At 45.8% G+C, this 23,937-nt stretch overlaps 1 protein-coding gene across 1 annotated transcript in view; it reads left to right on the top strand.

Annotated features, from left to right (window-relative positions):
* Positions 1 to 23,937, top strand: part of trmt11 (tRNA methyltransferase 11 homolog) — a 156,901-nt gene that overhangs the window by 59,999 nt on the left and 72,965 nt on the right. The window contains exons 11-12 of the mRNA XM_072499249.1: positions 4,208 to 4,339; positions 16,260 to 16,380. Of these exons, the coding sequence (XP_072355350.1) occupies positions 4,208 to 4,339; positions 16,260 to 16,380 (253 nt within the window). The remainder of the gene's footprint in view (positions 1 to 4,207; positions 4,340 to 16,259; positions 16,381 to 23,937) is intronic.

The following is a 23,937-nucleotide window of genomic DNA, read 5'->3' as shown; positions in this document are numbered from 1 at the left end:
AGTCGGAGATGCTGTCCTCGGACAACACGAGGCAGATGACGCATCCGGAGAGGGTGGAGCCGGCAGGCATGCAGCCACGCTGCGGGGTCTGCGGGCCTGTGAGTCCCAATGTCGGGCCTGCGATTTGGAGGTTTTGGGCCTGGCCAGGCAGACTATGGCAAAGTCCTTTCTTGCCGCAGTCGCTACAGGTCGCTTTCCGAGCTGGGCAACGCTACCTGGGGCATTGGTGCTGGCCGCAGATATAGCAGGGCAGCCCCCCGGATTGGGCGGGCAGCCGCGAGGCACAGGCCTGGGGCACCCTCTGGTCGGATGTCCACGAGGGGGTCGCGTGGTCGGAGGGGAAAGCGTTGAGGCTCTGAAACGCTACTTCTAGGGAGGTGGCTAGTTTTATCGTCTCTTCTAGGTCGAGGGCACCCTTCTTGAGCAGGCGCTGTCTGACGTAGTTGCACCGGACCCCAGCATCGTAGGCATCCCGGATGGCGAGTTCCATGTGTTGTGAGGCTGTGACGGCCTTGTAGTTGCAGCTTCGCGCGAGTACTTTCAGGTCGCGTAGGTGCTCCTTCAGCGATTCCCTGGGGCGTTGGCGGCGAGTGGTGAGGAGATGCCGCGCGAACACTTTGTTTACCGGCCACACGTATTGCATTTTTAGGATTGCGACCGCGTCTGCGTACGTGGTCGCTTCCTTAATTTGCACCGAGATTCTGTGGCTCACCTGGGCGTGGAGGAGGCTCAGTTACTGTTCGTCGGTGACAGGGGAGGGGGGTGGCGAGGAGGAGGAGGCGGCGAGGTAGGCCTCAAAATAGAGGAGCCAGTGCGAAAAAATCCCTTTGGCTTCAGCGGCCTGTGGGTTGAGTTCCAGTCCATCAGGTTTGAGGGCTGCTGCCATCGCGATGCTGTAACTGATTAAATTGATGCGACCATCAATTCACACGAGACGGAGAGTTGAAGTGAACAATGGTTTTAATCAGCTAGAACTGTGCCTGCCTGCGACTGCTCTGCACTGCGAGCCGCCTGCAGGGCAGCAGATCTATATACCTCCCCCAAGGGGGGCGGAGCCCGGGGCTGAGCCCACAAATGCACCAACATGATACAGTGCGATGTAATGTGACACAATGGTCCATAGGTGGAGCCCACAAGGGCAACAATATAGTACAATGCAATACAGTGGTGAATAGTTGCCGTGATACATTCACCACAGTGTCCACTGCACAGGCTCTGTAAAGAAAGTTTAAAATTTGTTTTTATGGAGTCGGAAGGAGCAAGAGTGCTACTCCAGGCACCACAAACCATCAAAATCTTCCTGACTGATGACCAGTAGGTTGCTGACCTTCACAGGCCAAAAACCACCAAGCTGCCTTTGAATACCCGTTGAGGATGAGCAGTTGAATGGATAGACATCAAATGAATCCTGGACCAGGAGATGGGCTTCCCACTGTGGATCATAGAATTTTACAGTGCAAAAGGAAGGCATTCGGCCCATTGAGTCTCCACCGGCCCTTGGCAAGAGCACCCTGCTTAAACTCACACCCACCTATGCCCGTAACCCAGTAACCCCACCAAACCTTTCTGGACACTAAAGGCAATTTTAGCATGGCCAATTCACCAAACCTGCACAACCTTGGACTGTGTGAGGAAACCTTACCAGCACTCGGAGGAAACCCATGCAGACTCCACACAGACAGTGACCCGAGCCGGGAATCGAACCTGGAGCCCTGGAGCTGTGAAGCAACAGTGCTAACCACTGTGCTACCGTGCCGTCCTTAAATCACAGGTCGTTTCTTGCTGGCTTCCTTCTTTGCAGCCATATGTTTTGAGATGCCACTTTCAACCCCTAGGTGGCAACATTTATCTCTGGTTTCAGCATGAACATAGTCTGTGCTAAATAGAGTCTCAAAGTGAGTCCAGGGAAAGGATAAGATGGAGTTTATTTTTGTTCCTTTCCTTTTGAAGAAATGTGTAATATGTGTACTCCACAAATATTGACAAAATATCTAAAGCTATATTTGAAACTGATCTGGAGGCTTAGATTTGATTATCAAAATGTCTGGGGAACAGCCATCAGTAAAACAAGTAGAATGCTGAACAGTATCACCAAAAGGCTAGAAACTCGATAGTGTGCTGGTCAAACTGTGAACCATTCTGGTCACTGTGACACAAGAGATATTCAGGTGCTGGCGGCAATACAGAAAAGAGCCAGGAGGCTGATCCTTGGTGTCAATGTTATGAAGACTGGGGAAACTTGGACTCTTCAACTTTAAAAGGAGGAGACAGAGGGGCGATGGAGGTACTTAAAACTGTCCATTTTTATGGAAAGTGTTAATCCAAATAAACAATTCCTAAACGAATTACAAGCCTGAACAGTGAACACAAGGAAACGGGAAGTTCCCTGAGTGATTAATACAGATTTCTGGGTAAAGTAGTAGATGCAAAATCCCTGGAATTAAGAAACAATTAGATGCCTCATTGGGAAAAAGAAGGACCTTTCTGAATGAATGGACCAGAAGGCACTAAATGACCTTCCTCATTGGTGTTTATCTTGTGAATGACTCTCTTGCTAATATAAACCATTAATTTTCTATTCCTCAGGACTAACATTCCTCACTTTGATCAATCAGTTCAACCCACCCCCAAAAATAAAATGGAAATTATTGCCAGATGATCTTAATTTAAACATCCTGTTCGAGTTTCTTTTATTTCATTGCATTCGTAATTTCCTTTCAGGTTGTTCTACAAGTCATTATTCTATGTCTCTTTACAAGCTACAAATACTTTAATATTTACATAGTTATTTTATCTTTCTATAATGTTATAAAATCTTCATTCTTCATATTTCACACTGGGACGTCACGATTAAATTCGAGGCCACTTTGATGGAAGTAACTGAAGATGCAAACTCTGTTAAAACTCTAATGAATAAAAAATCATTATAAGCAAGTGAAACATATCTATAATTTTAAAAATCTCAGATTTTAAATTACTTTCCAATGTGCCAAAGTTGCTAACTTGATATTATCAGGACTCTACAATTCTCTTCCAATCACTTGCCCTTTTAATGCTAATGGGCCACGTTAACCGGTTAAATATTATTGATAACATTATAGTGCTGTGATCATATAAATGAATGGCTGTTTATTCAGCAGACTACACGTTAATTTTGAAAACCAAAATGGTCATGTCTTCACTGCGCTTTGGAGAAAATAGATGGCTGATTGTTGAAAGAATCACTAATAGACTACAGACCTCTATTTAGCAGTGATTTAAAGATTCTAAGCCCGTTGAAAATTAATCCTACACATATTGTGGAAAAGTGAGAGAGTTTCACTTTTTTTTGGCTGTTAAGGTTACCTAAAGATGAACTTGGGAAGCATTCTGCGCAGTTAAATCAAAAAATGAGTATTTTACCGCAGGTTAGACCTGCTGTGAGTGTACTGATGTAAAATAAATATGAACAGCGAAGAGCAGTTTTTTTGTTAGTAGGCAAGGGTGAAGTGGTCATTGATAGGTATATTGCAATGGAACAGGAAGATAAGAGAGGATCGCAGAAAAGTGCAGAGGGTTTAGGTGACACAAGATTCACAGCAGGCATTACACCAGGCAGTGGCTGGACAGCAATGTTGTCCAAATCCCCTCCAGCTAGATATCAGTAAAACTGAAGCCATCCACTCTGGCTCCCACAAACACCTACATGCCTCCAGCTTCAACTCTATCAACCGCCCAGGCTGTCACCTCGGGTTAACCTCTGATGTTTGGAACCTTAGTATCAAGCCGGTATCAATAAAGACCCTGTGCTTCTCTTCCTCCCCTGCATTTTCACTAAGACTGCTTTCTTTCACCCTTGACACTTAGACTGGTTAAGTACTTATCCGATACTCGTGAAGCATTAAAGAATAATTTTCATAGTTGCCTCGTTAGCTTCTATTTTTCTCCACAAAGAAAATATTTTTAGGATCGCACACCTCAACGGCATCAGTTCTGTCAATTGTTTTAAAAACTAGGGAATTAAGATGAAAAATTTGTCTTCCTCCTACCTGACAAGTAAAAACTTTAATCTGTCTCCATGTGCCTACTTTAAAAGCTGGGGGGAAGAAATTGAGGCATTCAAGAACTAAATAAGAAACAAATCAATTAAAGATTATGTACTCATCATAGAAAATAAATCTTACCTGTCATCTGAAGAATTATTGGATTTGTTTTTATTACCTTTCAGTATCGTGAGTCATGTCCCAGTCTCCATGAGTTATCATCTGAGTGACATTTTCATCGACCTGCTGAACCTTGCTGCAGAAAACCTGGTCATGAACGGCCGTTTGGTTTACTGGCTACCTGTATATAAACTCGAGTAAGTATCTGTTCATTTTTATACTTTTTGAAAATATATTGTTTATTTCTGAACTTTTATAATATAACCTGTAATAATAAATCTGGTATTTGACTCCTAGTGAATTGTTATTTGCATATTTTAGTGGTACTATTCTCCCTTCTTAAGTATGAAGGTATAAAGGACACTTGCTTGGGATTACTTTGTATCGAGTTTTGTTTAGAGTTTCATTTGCTCTTTTTTGAAGGTGAATATGAAACAGAAAGAGTAGATCTAGTATTCGGCAAGAGATTGCTTTTGGATTGTCCAAAGTGTTTTTTCCTCTTTTTTGCTGTTTGGATATTTGATTTAAAAAAAACCCTTTCTGTGAAGCCTTTATCTAAAGTACTCCCTTCCAGGCCTTGGCTTGTAATTGTTCTCGAGAGTTCAACACTTAGGGGATCTTAGCTGTGAACCCACATCCCCAGAATTTGATTCTGTATTGATACACACATTTAATTGTTTGAGCAACAACAATCTCTTACCTGAATGTAATGCCTTTAATGTACAAAAAGTCCCAAGGTGCGTCACAGAATCATTGGAAAACACATCGGGTCACACATCACACCAAGTCACGTTTTGTTATTATTACATGGGATGTGGGCGTCACTGGCAAGGCCCACATTTGTTGCCAGTCCCTAATTGCCCTTGAACTCTGTGGCATCCTAGGCCGTTTCAGAGGGCAGTTAAGAGTCAACCATGCTGCTGTGTCTGGAGTCACAAGTAAGTCAGACCAGGTCAGACCAGGTAAAGGACATTAGTGAGCCAGATGGCCAACAATTGTTGATGGTTGTCATGGCCACCAACATTCAATTTAAATTCCATCAGCTGCCTTGGTAGATTTGAACCTGTGCCCCTCGAGCATTAGCTTCGAACTCTGGATTTCTAGTCCAGTAACATTACCACTATATCACAGTCTCCTCTCCTAAGATATTATGTCACTTGACAAAAGCTCGGTCAGAGAGGTAGATTTTAAGTCGTATCTTAAAGGAGGAAAGAGCGATAGAGAGATGGAGAGGTGTAGGGAGCTTAGAACCTAGAAAGGTATTCAGAGCTTAGGCCGAGGCCACTGAAAGCATAGCCACCAAAGATAGAGCAGTTAAAATAGTGGATATGTAAGAGGCTGGGATTATAGGAGCTCAGGCGCTGGATTCTCCGAGCCTCCACGCTGAAATCGCGTTCGGCGCGGGGGTGGAGAATGGCTGTTTACACGGAAATCGGGACCGGCGCCGCTGAAGTGCGAGTCCCTGGAGAATCGCTCAGAGAGTCGCTTGCGCGCGATCTACTTGGCGTGGGTAGGGGGCCATTGACAGAGGCTCCCCCGCAATTCTCCGTGCAAAACTGGCTGAGTTAATAGAGCTGTGAGTGCCGGGAAACATGTGGCTTTATGCACTCGCTATGGGACTTTGTTCCCATTTAGTTAAATCCCGCCCTTTGCTTCAGATGGTTGTCTTTAAGCAGACAGTCCTTCAGAGTAAACTTTCAGATACAGGTTTGCAGCCTGTAATGGTTTCACGGTAGATTCATTCAGGTCTCTGCAGTTTCAGAAATACAGCAGCTCACAGCATTCCTGGAGAAAACACGAGGGAGAGAGAGAGGGTCCTTTTCTCTGTGTGTCCAGGTCTCAACTCTGCTTTCCTTAGCCCTCTGGAAATCATCCCACTCAGGCAGGATCCTATCACCACCTGTTACTGGGCGGAATACAGCATGGTTCTAACCACATATCGGTAGTCGGGAACCGCAGGTGGCGCCCTGGTGGGGGCGGGGGTCATCGATCACCGGGGGAGGGGGGGGCCTCATGGACGGCCAGGGGAGCAATCGGGCGGCATGGACCTGCGGGCACGCGGGATCTCGGGGTGGGGGTGGGGCCTTTATTTTTGATGACCGTCCGCATTGCGAGTCCGCCAAGTTGCGCATGACCGAACTCCCGACCGGAAGTGCGGGGCCCCGTATCCCCAGCCAGAGCTGCGAGAAGCACTCCGGGGCCTTGCTGGCCCCCTGCAGGTAGGAGAATTGCTCAGGACTTTGTTGAGGAAAGTCCAGAGTGAAATTCCAGCGTTTTATGCTGGCGTGGGGACCTAGCCTCATTTTTGGAGAATCCAGCCCCAGATATCTTGGAGGATTTCTGGTTGGCCTGAAGAGATTTCAGAGATTGGGAAGTGGCAAAGCCATGGATGGATGGATTTGAAAACAAAGATGAGAATTTAAAAATCAAGATGTTACTTGACTGGGAGGCCGTGAAGGTCAGCGAGCACGGGTGAATGGTAAACAGAACTTGGTGCAAAGACCCAGTGTAAGGGTCCTTCCTGATGATTCCCTTATTTTCCCTTTCTTTATTTTTGCTGTTATCATTTTGAGCCGCAGATGTTTAATGGACATGTATATTTCAGTCAAGCAGTAGAGACAATGAGGAATTCAAACAGTTACAACAGAGAACACTCTACTAGCTTTGGACAGAAAATCTCAGATTTTTTGGCATCCGAGAGATGGGCTGGGACTCGGTTCGATTGGTTGGTTGGTGGCCAATGAATTTACCAAAATGCTGTATTCCGCCCAGTAACAGGTGGTGATAGGATCCTGCCTGAGTGGGATGATTTCCAGAGGGCTAAGGAAAGCAGAGTTGAGACCTGGACACACAGAGAAAAGGACCCTCTCTCTCTCCCTCGTGTCTTCTCCAGGAATGCTGTGAGCTGGTGTATTTCTGAAACTCAGAGACCTGAATGAATCTACCGTGAAACCATTACAGGCTGCAAACCTGTATCTGAAAGTTTACTCTGAAGGACTGTCTGCTTAAAGACAACCATCTGAAGCAAAGGGTGGGATTTAACTAAATGGGAACAAAGTCCCATAGCGAGTGCATAAAGCCACATGTTTCCCGGCACTCACAGCTCTATTAAATATCACTCCCATTAGAAAGGTGGCCTTAATGGGGAATACGCACCCGAGGCCATACATAGCCCTGTTTTGTGCACTGAGGTGCTTCGCTCGCCAGAACTCCTCAAGAGTAGCAAGAGATCTGGGCGACATTTAAAAAGGGCGTACTGATCTCTTGAGCTCCCAAAGCGACCCCGACTCCCCCCAAAACACCAACGCATTATGGAAGGGTCCCCAACACCTGTGCAGGGCACCCCTGGCCGGATCACCACTACACACAAAATGCCAGCTTGCCACCAGTGCCAACCTGGCAGTGTCAGCTGAGCACCGTGGCAGTATCAGGATGGCACCCAGGTGGCACTGCTAGGGTGCCAGGCTGGCAATGCCAGGGTACTCTGGTAGCACCAGCAATGCACGATTCCCTGGGAGACCCCCACAAGTGCTGTTCCATCTGGTCCCTGTTTGTGGAGACCAGTACTGAAAGGGGCTCGCCTGAGGTCTCCAACATGAATGAGATAGAGCCCACGCCTCGGAATCTGCACATTAGAGTGAGACTAGCTGTCTCGCTTTAATATGTGGATTTTCATATGTGAGATCAGATTAGATCTCGCGAGGTGTTGTGAAGCCATGTAGATCACGGGAGAGCTGGCTCCCGGCTTCTATTGGCCGCACTGCGCCACAGTAAGCTGCTTTTCGGGCACAGTGTAGCCGTAAAATCGCGCCCAAAGATTCTTTTGCCTTTCACTTATTATTTTCACCCCTCTGCTCCCCTCTGTGTTTGTCTGTCTTGTGTGTGTGTGTGCAGAGGGTGGGGGCAAGTTCAAGTGGGGGATTAGGAATTAGTTGATAGTTAACCAATTGTATTTGCTGCATATTTCATTATAGTTCTTGTTATAAATAAAAAGTAATTGTGTTTAAACTTACAAACCTGGTGACTAATTATTGGGCAGCCAAGGGTCAAAGACGTCAGGTATTTTTCAAAGAATCATTGGTTAATTCAATTGTGTTGCAACTCCAGGTCAAGTGGGGCTGGAATTGACTGTGCCTGAGCCCAGGGTGCTGTAACACCAGGCAGCAGAATTTTTGAGGAATTCAAGTTTACAGAGGGTAGAAAGTGGGAGACCAGCCAGGGATCCGTTAGAATCATTGAATCTAGAGGTAACATGTGTGAATGAGGGTTTCAGCAGCAGATAATCTGAGAGAGGGGCAAAAATGTCAGTATTTCAGACATATAGAAGGTATGGCAGTTCCTAGTAGATACAATCATGGGAAACCTAATATTCTTGTTGAAATCATAAAATGTAATATCACACATGGTCCTCCACATCATCCTCTGCATCGACATCATAGAATTTACAGTGCAGAAGGAGGCCATTCGCCCCTTCGAGTCTGCACCAGCTCTTGGAAAGAGCTCCCTACTTAAGACCATGCCTCCACCCTATCCCCGTAACCCAGTAACCCCACCTAACCCTTTTTTGGACACTAAGGGCAATTTTGCATGGCCAATTCAGCTAGCAGGCACATCTTTGGACTGTAGGAGGAAACCGGAGCACCCGGAGGAGCTCTAAACGCAATTCTTTGGGGGAAAAAAGAGCAAAATCATATTTTCCTTTTATTCTTTCATGGCATGTGGGTGTCACTGGCAAAACCAGCATTAGTTGCCCACTTCTAATTGCCCCTGAACTGAGCGGCTTGTTAGGCCATTTCAGAGGGCAGATAAGAGTCAACCACATTTCTGTGGGTCTGGAATCAATGGCAGATTACCTTTGCTAAAGGAAACTAGTGAACTGGATGGGTTTTTACGACAATGATAGCTGTAATGGTCACTGAAACTAGCTTTGTTATTTCAGATTTATTAATTGAATGGAAATTCCACCTACTATTGCGGAATTTAAATCCTCGTCCCCAGAGCAGTAGCCTGGGCCTTTGGATTGCTAGTCCATGACATTTCCAATACCCTATATTTAATAAACCATGGCTTTATACCTCATAAATATTGGAGATTATTTCAATTATGAGAGGCCTAGATAGAGTGGATGTGGAGAGAATGTTTCCACTAGTAGGAGAAACTAGAACTCAAGGGCACAGCCTCAGACTGAAGGGAAGAACCTTTAAAACAAATGAGGAGGATTTTCTTCAGCCAGTGGGTGGTGAATCCGTGGAACTCATTGGGGCAGAAGGCTATGGAATCCAAGTCACAGAGTGTCTTTAAGAGAGGGTTAGATAGGTTCTTGATTAATAAGGGGATCAAGGGTTATGGGGAGAAGGTAGGAGAATGGGGATGAGAAACAAAAACAGCCATGATTGAATGGCGGAGCAGACTCCATGGCCTAATTCTGCTCCTAGGTCTTATGTAAAATTCCTTGTGTGGTTCAGGTGATGTTAGCTTGAGCTTTGTTCTCTCAGTTATCCTATATACTTTCCAAGTTTGTGACAAACACTAAACTGTACATTGTGGAAATGTATATATTGAAAGTTTTTTTAGTTAAATGTTGGTGTCGACGATTGCGGCTGTAATACTATATGCATTTCATTGTGCAGTTAATAAAGTTTGAAAGACCCCATTAGGTATCACTTTACATGATTTGAGACACAATAGAATTTCCTCATACATTATTCAATGTTCCGTTGGATTTTTGAAGTGGAACAGTTCACAGCAGTGTTCTCCCACCTGCTTCTGATATGTTCATAATACTCCAACAAGAAACATGTGAAAGCTTCCTGTTAATAAGTAAGATTAACAATCCAATATTACTATAATGTTTACAACATTGCTCATACCTTCTAGATCATATCAGGTTCATGTATTACTGAATATATATATATTACATATATGCTGCGCAATGTGCAAAATGCTATCATTTTATTTTGCATTTCAAAAGCTCATGAATAAAGATATTCCCTTTGGAAACAAACCAGCATCAATTGTATGAAGGAGAGGATATGCTTTCAGTTATAGAGGGAAACATTTCATGGGTTCAAGCTTTCAGTTAATTGCTTTTGAGGCATCTCATTGCTGATTACTGCTCAAAGACAGTATGTTTCATTAGATCAAATGTTACAAACGGGGGATCCTTTTGAGCCAGCCATGTAACATGAGAAATATCTCTACCAGTGCAGTTTCAAATGGATAACTGCTGACTGGAGATATTTAAGAGTTCATCTCACAAGTGGTCATATTTATCATATCAAGCATTGGCCCTGAGATACATCCTTTTTATTACACTTGGCTTTCAAAAAACAATAATTGTAATATTTTATTTTGTAAGTCAAGATGGGTTTGAGACTACTTTCTGATGTTATACAGGTTGAAATTGGACTGTACTTTCCATGAGTCTTTATTTCTATCAGATTTAAATCTCTGAGTATTATTGAGATGTTGCTGATTATCATTTTAGAAATTGTAATTGTTCATCTATTTCAGGAATATTTTGTTCGCAAGGAAGTTGTAAATAACAAGCTTCAGGTCATAATGTACCTGTGAATGATATGACTCAGGGCTACAGCATGAAGAAATATCATCAAGAACTCTCTGGCTGAAGCAATGTGGCCAAAGCATAACAGGCACGGTAGCACAGTGGTTAGCACTGTTGCTTCACAGTGCCAGGTTCGATTCCTGGCTTGGGTCAAGGTCTGTGCGGAGTCTGCATGCTCTCCCTGTGTCTGCGTAGGTTTCCTCCCACATGTCCCGAAAGATGAGCTGTTCGGTGAATTGGGCATTCTGAATTCTCCCTCCGTGTACCTGAACAGGCAGCGCAGTGTGGCGACTAGGGGCTTTTCACAGTAACTTCATTGCAGTGTTAATGTAAGCCTACTTGTGACAATAAAGATTATTATTTAAAAAAAAGGTTTGAAGACCCCAAATTCCAAAAACAATCTTGTGTTACATGAAAATTCTTTCACAGCCTTTCGCTTCAACCACATGTAAAAATAGTCAGACTCATAGATCAAGATTTATGTATACATTTTGGCTTAAAATGAACTTTCTTCATTTCATTCTTGCTATATCTGCAGACATTAATAATAGATGATTGTCATTGTCTTTTTAATTTTTGGCACGTAAATCCTCCGTGTTAGTGTCACCTGAAGCACTAACAGGGGGCAGTGTTTGAGCACATATTTGAACCAAGCCATATTAAATTGGGGCTGATTTGGACAGCATTCACCCAGTGCTAACTGTAAAGCACTCAAAATGGCATTGACAATCGTATCGCCCCCCTTTAGGAACACATCCGGCCTGCTGCAGTTTGAAAATGATCCAGCGGAGGGTGTTAAAAGTGACTACTATTTCAGGGATAGGCTTCGTTTAAGATGTAGATTGTGGATCCTTTCATCTGGGATCCAGGGGCGAAATTCTCCGACCCCCCGCCGGGTCGGAGAATCGCCGGGGGCTGGCGTGAATCCCGCCCCCGCCGGTTGCCGAAGTCTCCGGCACCGGAGATTCGGCGGGGGCGGGAATCGCGCCGGTTGGCGGGCCCCCCCCCGCGCGATTCTCCGGCCCGGATGGGCCGAAGTCCCGCCGCTAAAATGCCTGTCCCGCCGGCGTAAATTAAACCACCTACCTTACCGGCGGGACAAGGCGGCGCGGGCGGGCTCCGGGGTCCTGGGGAGGGCGCGGGGCGATCTGGCCCCGGGGGGTGCCCCCATGGTGGCTTGGCCCGCGATCTGGGCCCACCGATCCGCGGGCGGGCCTGTGCCGTGGGGGCACTCTTTCCCTTCCGCCTCCGCCACGGTCTCCACCATGGCGGAGGCAGAAGAGACTCCCTCCACTGCGCATGCGTGGGAAGCTGTCAGCGGCCGCTGACGCTCCCGCGCATGCGCCGCCCGGAGATGTCATTTCCGCGCCAGCTGGCGGGGCACCAAAGGCCTTTTCCGCCAGCTGGCGGGGCGGAAATCCGTCCGGCGCCGACCTAGCCCCTCAAGTTTGGGGCTCGGCCCCCAAACATGCGGAGCATCCCGCACCTTTGGGGCGGCGCGATGCCCGTCTGATTTGCGCCGTTTTGGGCGCCAGTCGGCGGACATCGCGCCGTTTCCGGAGAATTTCGCCCCAGATTACCATTTAAGGTCTGAACTAGTCAGAGCCTGTGTGGTGCTGTGCAAGTGAGGTGATCTGGAACCAAAAAGGACCAGCTGCACTCCACTCTCCACTGCAACTGCTGTTGGCCTTCATAGTCTGATTTTCAGGCCTCAATCCTGGATGCTTGTTTAGCACGCTGTGCTACTTGGTTCCTAAAAGTCAAAATATATCCCATTCAAGGATGGCACTGTGGCGCAGTGGTAAGTCCCGGGCCACTGTCCATGTGGAGGTTGCACATTCTCCCCAAAGATGTGCAGGCTAGGTGGATTAGCCACTCTAAATTGCCCCTTAAAAATATATATCCCATTCAATCATATGTTCCTGCTGAACTCTCTTTTTTAATCTTACCCCAGCTGCCAATGTCTGCCTGATATCCATTCATAGTGCTACTTTTAAGGAGGTGGTGCTTCAGGTAATGAAAGACTGGGAGAGCCCTAGCCCTGAAAATACTGATACAAATTTGTGCCCCTTGGTTACTGAATCATTGGCAGAGGAAATAATCTTTGCTTCTTTATCCTCACCGTATCTTTTCCTCTTTGCTTCGGTTAGTCTGTCCTATGTGTTAATCTTCTCTGCTCTTGTGAATAATTGGCATTGTGTGGCTTTGTTACAAATCTATCCTTTCATCCTAATTATCAACTAGCAAATCAATGTTACACTTTTGTCCAAGGCTCCATCTAATATTCTTTCACAATGTGGTGCCCAAAACAGCACACACAACATTGTGACTATAGGTATAAAATCCAGGAAACCCTTTCATGGTTTTTTTGATTGTTAATTCTATCGGTAGCAATTTCTGTATTTGCATCTTACGTTTTCTCTCAGCCTCCACTCCATGAAGGTGAACCTATTTAGGGTTTATTTCCATTTTTTAATATGTTTCCTAACGAAGATAAGAACATCAAAATGTTATACTTGAGCTAGGTGTATGGATTTTCAGATTTGCTTTATCTGCTGACTGAGGCTTCTAATACCATGGATAATAATTACATTGAACCTTTTAGTTCATCTCTGAAAAATTGCATACTTGGTAAATAGTTCCAGCAGGGGATGCTACAAACCAATAATTCAGTCAAATCGGAAAATGCTGGATTACATTGTGTAAGTGCAATCCGTATAAATTTCTGAAAATATTTTCATAGCCTGTATTTGATTAACTGCTGCAGATCTTCTAATGCTATCTATTTGGTTTAATGCAGTCTAGGAAGATTCAGTTTCACAGCCACGAGAACTGATGTGTTCACGACGATCTTGAGAGGGAAGATGTCTTCTGTGCGCTATATGTAGTGAAATCATTGTATTTATGAATTCTCTGCAAATAGTACATTGAGGAAATTGCCATCTTTGTATGGCAATCTGTACTCTAGATTCACAATCTGTGTTTTATGTGTAATAGCTGATCATCTGCTTCATTGAGTATATTTATCTTGTCAATCATAAGGTTGTGATGATTGCTTTCTGTCCTGGTTATTGGGGATTATAGTGTGTAAGTCCTAATGGCAGTTACTCTACGTAGACACACACACAGAAAAATCATATTTGCAGTGGATCTTATCTAGTCTCTTGTTTTCCATCTCACTTTGTTGTAATGGCTCTGGCTGATCTCCTTAATCAAGGATGACAGGCTATGTTAATTTGCAGAATTCTCAGTAGATATCATCAATGCAGCTCCCTATTATGTAATGTATTGCACTTTGTTGGGTGAGGTAGGTCGCTGTCCTGTGGATTATTTGTTTCTCTCTCTCTCTCTCTCTCTTCTCCCCGCCCCCCCCCCCCCCCCCCCCCCCCCCCCCCCCCGCCCCCCATTTCAAGTCATGATTTACCTCCTAGCACTGGCCCTGACAAAATAATATGGGATGGGTGCCTTGTCTGGTACACAAATGGGCTGTTTCTGACCAGCTTCTTTACACCAAGAATACTTATCCAGACGAATTTTGATATCAAAATGATGCTGTTGCGTATCCTTATGATGTATTAAATACTTACAACATTTAATATTAAAATGCTTTGGGGTCCTAAAGGAAAGATTTTTCAACTTATGACTTGCCAGAGCTTGCGCCATTTAAGCATAACTTTACACTGAATTCCCTTCCTTTATGGCCTGAACTGATTCTGCAACTTTTACCACACTATGTAATGGCTTTAACATTTTATGATTGTGGTGGTGATGAATATTTGACTACTGTTCCTGTTTAATTCTGCCAACGTTACTATAATATAAAAGTTAAACAAATATAACTAACTTCACATTAGGTTACCCTTGGCTGCAGTGGAACAAACGGCAGGATTAAATCTGACAGCAGGCCAAGCAGTTGAAAGGAAACTGTAAAACAAAACAAATTTGACAGTACATCTCCATAATGAAAGGAGCTTTTTCTTTAAATTGGGTTATTCTAGGTTAGTGTTTTACCAAAAACTTACAAAATGCTTCAAAGGAACACAAAATTCAAATGGTTGAAGATTTGTTATTCTTGGGAAATTTGTTTGGAAGTTTAGAAAATTCTCGACTACAAAACCTTGTATTTATTTGTTACAGCTTTAATATCAACATATTCCCCATGGCACTTCAGAATTGATGTATTTACACAGAGCAATTGAACATTTCCTTGAATCACCACTCCAGTACCTCCATGTAGGTTATCCCTCAAGCAGAGTGCCTTTCTCTCCTGTAGGTGGTGGCTTACGCCCGGGTAGGGTTTCATAGGCATCAACCATTCTTTGTCACTTCAAATGTGAATTCTGGCTGGCTATTGGCTGCACTTGAGATTGCAGCGAGCTTGATTGTTTTGGTACCTGATGTCCACTTTCCAGCAGGAGTCACAAGATAGTGATCAGGAATTAATATATTGCAGATTGTTCACCCACACCACCACTTAGCACAGTGATTAGCGCTGTTGCTTCACAGCACCAGGTCCCAGGTTTGATTTCCGCTTGGGTTACTGTCTGTGCGGAGTCTATACATTCTCCCCGTGTCTGCGTGGGTTTCTCCGGGCACTCCGGTTTCCTCCCACAAGTCCCCAAAGATGTGCTTTTTAAGTGAGTTGGACATTCTGAATTCTCCCTCTGTGTGCCCGAACAGGCTCTGGATTGTGGCAACTGGGGGCTTTTCACAGCAACTTCATTGCAGTGTTAATGTAAGCCTACCTGTGACAATAATAAAAGATTATTAGATTATTATATCCTATCCAAAAGATCAGTGAGGCAAGTAATTGTATAAGTCTGATTTCATTTTACAATATTTCATTAATGGTTTCAGAAAAATGTTAAAGGAAATGGTAGTCATGAAACTAGTGAGTTTCTAATCTTTCGCTGCTACATCTTTATCACCCCATTCGTGTGACATTAGTGTTTCTGATGGAAGATGGATTAAAACTACAAAGGAAATTTGACATAAGGGTTTTATACATATATCTTGGGAGCTATCAGTTGTAACATGCTACAAGTGGTAGATTTTTCTCACTCTGAAAATGTGTAATGTTTTCTTACTTTTACTTATTTTATATGATAACCATGTAGTTACACATAGAATGTTAAAATCTTTTATCCCCTCCATATAATCAGACCACATCTGAACTTGTAGTCTGATCATACACATATTGGTATACCAGCATATGTAAATCTGCAGTTGAGTATTACAGAAATATGGGAAATAAGATGGAGTGAGGATTCTCATTATTGTGCTTTGACTACAGAAGTGACAGAATGAGAGAAGCTGGATTATTGTTGAGGAAAGGGAAGCTTGTGGAAATTATTCCATACTTTGTGCCTCTGGGATGTCCTTGTTTTTGACCTGTCCTTCATTTGAGTCTCCCAGCGAAAGTGTTCAAATACAAGTGACTATTGAGGTTAAGGGCATGGGGCGATTGCTGACCGGAGCCTTCGAACTTTTCTGTTTAGGCAGCAACTATTCCTTTCACAAATGTTTCATAATTATTCTCCTTTTTCTTGCAGATACACTGAAGATGTTATCCCCCAGCATCCTTGCCTGAAACTTATCAGTAATTGTGAACAGTCTCTCACAACCCATACATCACGGCAGTTAATTACAATGGAAAAGGTGAAAGAATTTGAGGTATGAAAAGCAGTGCTTCTGTTTATTTTTTTGTCTGTATCAAAAAAAGGGTTTGGGCAGTTACCATGTGGAATAGGGTATTTTCAATGGGAAAGGAAGAGCCTGGGGGTGTGCTAAATAGACTTCCTTATCTATGTACATCAGGTGTTATAGGCAGAATTGTAAAATTATGACTTTATTTGCATTTTAGGCTTTGTGGTGAGAAGAATATTAATGTAGATGTGCACAAATTATTTGCCCTGAATGTTGAGTGCCAGTTGGAGGCCTAAGTCTAAAATCAACAAACCTCAGAAAGAGGTTAAGATCTGAGAAACATTTCTCTTCAAAATGTTGTCTATGGGTGTTTGTTCTTTCAACTGAAATGTTTAATTATCTTTTGATTGGAATAGAAAGTTGCAGGGATGATTGCAGAGTGATTGTAAAATGCTGGGAACTGCCAAGGAAAACGACGAGTGTTGGATAAATAATGTAGGATACAAAGTCAGATATCCCAGGCAAATACAACGTTTTTTTTAGAAATGCATGGTGTCAAGCCACACTTTGGGGACAGAATAGAAACAACTGGGCTCTCTTGGTTTAAATTTTACAGAATTTGTAGGTATTTGTTTTTTAAATTCAGATATTCTCCAATTTTATTTGACTTCATTTTGAGTAAGCAAGAGAAGTGTTGTAAGATTTCTCCTTGGGAGACTAAAGACGATATAGCAAAGCGTGCAAGTTTTATGATAAAACGATGTGGTGGGTGACCAACAGGATGAATTTTGTTGCTAGTGTGCTGATCCTGAATTCAGGATGAAATCTGGATTGGATGCAGTCTTCCCAGAGGCGGACAATTAAGAAGCTGGATCTGATAGGCCCGTCCAATTAGGGACCGTGTCAGGGTTCCAGCATTGGGAGGTTCAAACAATATGGCCCGTGCAGATGGCTGCTGACTACCCTTGCAGTGTGTGTGATTCCAGCCATCGGTGTGATTGGCAGCGGTGTCATGGGAAAGATATGGCAGCTATTTAAGCAGAGCAAGCATTAGTGGAAACATTAATCTCCATGAAGTGGCTGAAAGTGCATGCCTGTTGCTTGAGGATGGAGCTCCTTTGTGAATTAGTGATGACAAATAAATGTAAGCCTTGAATTGAGTTGAATCTCAGACCTCTCACTACCAAACCAAATCTGATCTGTTACTGGGCTCTTGACACAGTGTAGGGCCCCAGAAGATGCTGGGAAAGTTGTAATCTTGGGGAAAACACCCTCAGTGGTTAGCACTGTTGCTTCACAACGCCAGGGTCCCAGGTTTGATTCAGGCTTGGGTCACTGTCTGTGGAGTCTGCACGGTCTCCCCGTGTCTGCGTGGATTTCCTCCAGGTCCTTCTGTTTCCTTCCATAAGTCCCGAAAGACATGCTGTTAGGTGAATCGAACGTTCTGAATTCTCCCTCTGCGTACCCGAACAGGCATCGGAATGAGGCGACTAGGGGCTTTTCACAGTAACTTCATTGTAGTGCTAATGTAAGCCTACTTGTGACAATAAAGATTATTATTATTAATTAGCTTCATTGCCTGCCTGCTTCCAAGGAATTGGCTGCTGATTCTCAGGGCAGCCATCCCGTGGGATAGCAGTGGGGAGCGCTGCAGCCGGTCTTTCCCTGCACAGCCATCCCCACTCCCCTATCTCCAAACCCACTTCCACGGGGGTCAGAAAACTTCAGCCCAATGGGTTCTTGGGCTGGATTCGCTGACTGTTCACGGCAGCGGGATTCTCCGGTCCCGCTGCCGTGAATGGGAATTTGGCTGAGCACGGAAGTGTCCGTCTTCGCTAGCAGCAGTAGCGGGGCGGACTCGCAACACAGAATCGCAGCCCTTACTTTCTGTCGTAAATACAACTGCAGTTCAGCTGCAGGTCTGTCGTTCCAGCAACCTTTTGCTCTGAATATGACTAACTGAAGGCTTGTGTCATTATCTACAAAATAATTGAATTTTGCACTTAGTTACTCACTTCCCTTTCCTCTGCCTCCCTAACTCATCTTCCGCCTCCATCTCATTGTAGCCCATGGATAATGCAGTGTTTTTGCTTGTTCAGATACCAATTAGTGTGAACTGCAGTTAGAAGACTAAGCGGCCTCTATTCCACCCTCAAAAAAAGTGGCCATTTCAGCCACTTGGGTGAGTCTCATTCAAATGTAATTGGAGCTGAATTTTTATGAGACACTCGTGTGAGCCGAATGAAGCAGGTTGCCTCAGGCTTCTTTTCTGCTGTGCAATTCAAAAATCAGATTTCTTTATTAAAAATGTAATTGTATCCTGCAGACGCTGTTTTAATAGATGTACGGCATGAATCATGATGGACATCTTTGTGAAACCACTCTTCCCTACAGTCATTGTCAGTGTTGGTTTTAACTATTACATGGCTGGCTGTGAATATTTCGGCTCCATTTTAGGATACCTTGTTCTGCTCTATCATAAACTCCTGTTGTTATGTCCTGTCAGTGTTGTTTCACACTGTAGCTTGTGTGTTACAGACCACCTTCACTATACTTACTCTATACTGTTGGTCCTGTTGAACCCATCTATTTCATATTTTAGGGCAGATTTGTGGCAACATAAGAGAAACAGTACATCACTTTCTTTCTGGATGTTGGACCTAAGTCCACAGTTGACGAAGGTCGTTGAAGGCTGCTGATGGCTCACCACTGGTCTGTTCATGAAGACTAAGCTTATACAAGACAGTAAGAAAGCAATGGGTCGAAGATTTCTCAAGCCCATTGCACCAATGTAAAGATGGTGAAGCGGGCTTCAATAAACAATGCTTCTGACTATGCTGGGAGTAAGAAGAGTAGGGCGATTTGGCAATGCCATCTCGTATAGCTATTTTGGCAGTTTCATGTCTAGATGTGAATGTATTTGGGTTCCCAGTAGAGTCGGGATGCGGAAGATGTGGGACCAGATGGTTGCAGGTTATCTCTCCCTTAAAAAAAAAAGCTTCCTGTGATTGTCCATTCCCTCTCCATTTAAACAAAAAAACTGAACTAAAAATCTCTCAATTACCTAAGAGATGCACTAAAATAGAATCAAATTGGACATTTTGCTATCAGGTGAGACCCAGTGTGAGGAAGGAATGGGTTGTCTTGTGGTCACTGTTGAGTTGATAGGGTGCACTTTCAGAGAGTCTGCAGACTCAATGGGCCGAATGGTCTCCTGCACTGTAGATATTTTATGAAAAAATAATATGCTTATACTCTGTTGTTCACAGAGATTATATTCATGCAGGATAGGGTGAAATTATGTCCTTAATATAGATTTATTCAATCAGATAGTTAAACATTGTATGGACATTGTATGAGTTGATTGTATTAAAGAGGGCGACATGGGGTGGCATCACAGCGCCAGGCACCCGGGTTCAATTCCGGCCTTGGGTGACTGTGTGGTGTCTGCTTGGGTTTCCTCCAGGTGCTTCAATTTCCTCCTATAGTCCAAAAATATGCAGGTTAGCTGGATTGGCCACGCTAAATTATCCCTTAATGTCCAAAGATGTTCAGGTTAGGTGGGGTTGGGGGATAGGGTGGGGTGGACAAGATCTGGCATTATCTGCATTTGGTTACAAAGCATTTGGACTTTGCAACAAGGGGTACTATTAAAATTGAGGAGGCTAACCATGTTTTGTTGTGTCATTTAAGGTACACATTCTGTGAGAATTGGGGAATTTGTGCAGTTTTGCATGATATTTAGGCAGCAGCCAGATAGCAGTGGCAGAGCCTATGGGACACATTGTAAAAATTGCACTTGTTAAGAAAGAACAGTAAAAGATTTTCTGGGACTAAAATTCTGCGGTCAGAACATTTTGAGGTTTTCATGCTGCAAAGTGTGCCTGTGGAGCTGTGCCACTAACTGCCTTGACATTCCAATTCAGCTAGTGTGCATAACTGCCAAAGCAGAGAGCAAGTCCAATGGGACAAGTGGAAATTCTGACCAGCAGGTCCAAATTAAGGGATCTGCACATTAAAAGGGAAGTGCCTGCATATGTGAATAAATATTTATTTTGGCTTTAACAAACAACCAAAATGAATTTCAGATATTTTTTAGCCTTGGCTGAGGGAGCGGGAAAGGCACTAGGCAGAAATCAAGTGAAAGAAAACTCAGCATGAAATCATAAAACAGCTTCTGTGGGCATTAGATTGGTGTGGGCTGTGCAGTTTTATATTCAGGGCATGTCCTCCCAGAGAACAGCAGGGAGTGTGCCTGGAAGCAGGTAGCAAAGACATTGTGCAGGATTTTGGAACAACACCTTATATTTGTGAAGCACCTTTAATTTAAGAAAACATCCCAAATTCCTCTCAGAAGTGCTATTAAACAAAATCCGACACATAAGGAGATATTATGCGCGACCTATCGAGAGAAGCACCAACTGCGGGAGTGAGCGAGACTTGCCGGGTGCTTCCCAGCAAGACCGTGACCAGTACCTAGTGTCATTTAGGACTGGTAATGATGCCGCACGGGCTTCATGGCAGAAATGGCTGTCCTGCCAGCTGATTCGCCTGGCTGACCTAGCCCGACTCTTGGACGCGTTGGAGTCGCAACGGAAAACCCTGTTCCCCCAAGGATGAACCAGGAGGATCACCATTCAGTGCCATAAGAAGATCAACAACCACCACCGGACCACACGGGTGAGTTGGCATGGGGCTCCTGACATCGGTCTCACCTGCCTCCATTCTCTTTCCCCCCCTCCCCCCCCCCCCCAAACCCGAGAATGGCACCTACGATACGTCACAGCTGTCATCCCCACCTTCCATCAGCACAGAGACACACACCTCGGTGGGCAACATTAGTGGAAAGACCTCTAGGGCACAATTTGGTGAGCACCACACAGTTGCTGATGCACATCAGGTGGAGGCAGGAACATCCATGGGAGACAGCAGTCGGATGTCTGCTGGATCCCAGGACCCAGCTGGGTACCAGTCAGATGTTAAGCCTCTGGACCAGATTATCCCAGAGCCGATACAGACACTACTGTGTACGTGAATTCAGGAGGGGCTGTCCGCGACATTCCAATGGGTCCGTAGCTGTTTGGAGGAGTCCCAAAGGCTACGGACGCAGGAAATGGTGGCAGCAATGTGTGGCACCGAGGCCAATACTTCCAGGGTGGCGACCGCAATGTAAAGCTGCAGCACGACGGCAGCACCATGAGTGGTGGTGTCCAAGGTGTTGCTCCGTCAGTGACAGCCATTGCTGATAGCCTCAAAATAATAATAATAAGAAGAATCGCTTATTGTCACAAGTAGGCTTCAATGAAGTTACTGTGAAAAGCCCCTCGTCGCCACATTCCGTCGCCTGTTAAGGGAGGCTGGTACGGGAATTGAACCCGCGCTGCTGCCTTGTTCTGCATTACAAGCCAGCTGTTCAGCCCACTGTGCTAAACCAGCCTCTACATGCCGCAGTTGTTGAGGAACGTGTCCCAGACTCAGGTGGAAATTGCCTAGGAACTCCAGAATGTGGCCCAGTCACAGCGGAGCATCGCTGAGGGCGTCGGAACTATGGTGCAGCCAGGTGACGCAAGGGACTCTAGAGCTCACTCCAGCTGCCCCTCCATCCCAAGGCGGCCCCCAGGGCCCTACAGGCACCGTCCGGGACGAGGGAGCACCAGAGGCTGAGCAGGAGCATTTCAATAGTGAAACGGAGGCAGTATCCAGCTCTCCTGAGTCCGCTTCCCCATACCTTCTGACTGAGGGCGGATCAGTGGCAGCGCAGGGCATCCTCGCCCGCAAGTTGGCTGGGGCCCTCCGATCGCAGGCCCTCCTGAGAACACATACGAGGGGCCAAAGGGCACAGAAGGCTGCCTCCACCGCTGCACCTCTGATGTGCATCCTGGGGACACAGATAGAGGATCACTGCGGAGGGCGGGGGGCGGGGGGAGAGAGGGGGGAGGGACAGGGGAGGGGGGGCGATGGCGTCAGCACCAACAGTAGTTAGGGTTTCAATTGTACACAATTAAAATATATTACACCCGAGACATGTGAAGCATCTGTCATGTTATTCTGCACTGCAGCTGGCCTGCACCCCCCGCTGCCTAGTGCCCTCTGCTCTCCCCTGTCCCCAGCACCCCCCCACCCCCCTCTCCACAGGGCACAGTGGTCCTACATCTGGGCCCCCCGAGGCATACCAGGTGATGGGGTGAGCACTTTGAGCAGAAAGACAGGAGTCAGACTATGGCATAGATTGCGGAGCACCAGAGCTTTCCTCACAGTGGGTTATCATCACCCTCCTGCCTTGTATATTGGCCCGCTGATAATGCTGACACAGGCCCATCACCCTGGAGTGATGTTACACAGACCCTGGGAGGGTAGAACAGGATGGTCGGGGTGTGTGCATGAGTTGGGGGGTGGGGGGTGTTGGGGGGTGGGGGAGGTGGCTCGATGGGGGGATGGGTGGAAAGGTTGAGATGGGGTGTGATGATAGGCGAAGCCTCATCCTATGAGAAGCGGGTGAGGATGAGGCCCTCCCTGGTCCCTCATGCCTGACCCTCGCCGCCTGTCCTACATCCACTGGCTCCTCCCAAGGGTCCTTCCTGCGCTTGTCTGCCAGATCCTCTTGGTGTGGTCCTCGGGGGTGGGTAGCCTCCTACACGAAGTGCCAGGTCCGCAAGGACATGGCCCAGGTACCGTACTTCCCCCTATTGAGGCGGAGCTTCTGCACATGCTGTCTGACATCTCCTCGAATGACGAATGAAGCCTGTACATCAAGGGCCATCGCTGGCCTCCCCCTCTGGGTCCCTCCCCAGTCTGTTGGGCTGCCAGGTCCTCAGGGTGAGCAGTGGCCACCTGCACATGAGCTGCTACTGCATTCTCCGGCATTTGGCCGCCTGGACTTCCACCAGCACCGTGAGGGCAACTGCTACGGGGGTTCATGATACCATCCATAATGTGATATCTGTAAGGAATTGAAGATGGTTACTGAGACTGACAATCAGTTATAGCTTCTGCCTTGGGACCCTTAAGCCCCCAAGCCTCCCTTGCGTTTCCCGCCTATTTGATTGATGCCTGCTGCCTCTGTGGTCTTGATGTCACCAGTGTTCAGGCAGTGTCCAAGCCTTACAGTTTGATTGGGATGCTAGGCAGTAACACTCACCTGTGACATGGCATGTCTACCCATGGGAATCCATTTGAGAACTGTGAAATGGTTGTGTAAATAACATTGCCAATTCCTTAGCAGCCTGTTTGGACCTGACCCGCAGCCACTGACCGCCAGCCCAGGGGCGACCCTCCACAGATAGTGCCTATCTCCCCCCTTCCCCCCGACAAGGCATGGTCCCCCTTGAGGCTCCCCCCCCCCCCCCCCCCCCCCCCCCCCCCCCCCGCGAGCTCCAGTGCTCCTGGGCTGCATGACCAATTTTGAAGATGGCTACTCACTTCCTCCGATCACAGCAGCCATTGCACCAGCTTGACGTTTTTCAATAGGTGTGCTAAAGGGCGCCCGCGTGACCGCTCGGTGGGGAGCCGGTTCGATCACAGGAGGCCATTAATAGAGATCCGTCCCGTTAACGATATGGGGATTGGCTTCAGTTGGTGTTAATT

This window comes from Scyliorhinus torazame, chromosome 4 (genome assembly GCF_047496885.1).
Source record: "Scyliorhinus torazame isolate Kashiwa2021f chromosome 4, sScyTor2.1, whole genome shotgun sequence".
NCBI lineage: Eukaryota > Metazoa > Chordata > Chondrichthyes > Carcharhiniformes > Scyliorhinidae > Scyliorhinus > Scyliorhinus torazame.
This window is presented reverse-complemented; position numbering and strand designations above follow the sequence as displayed.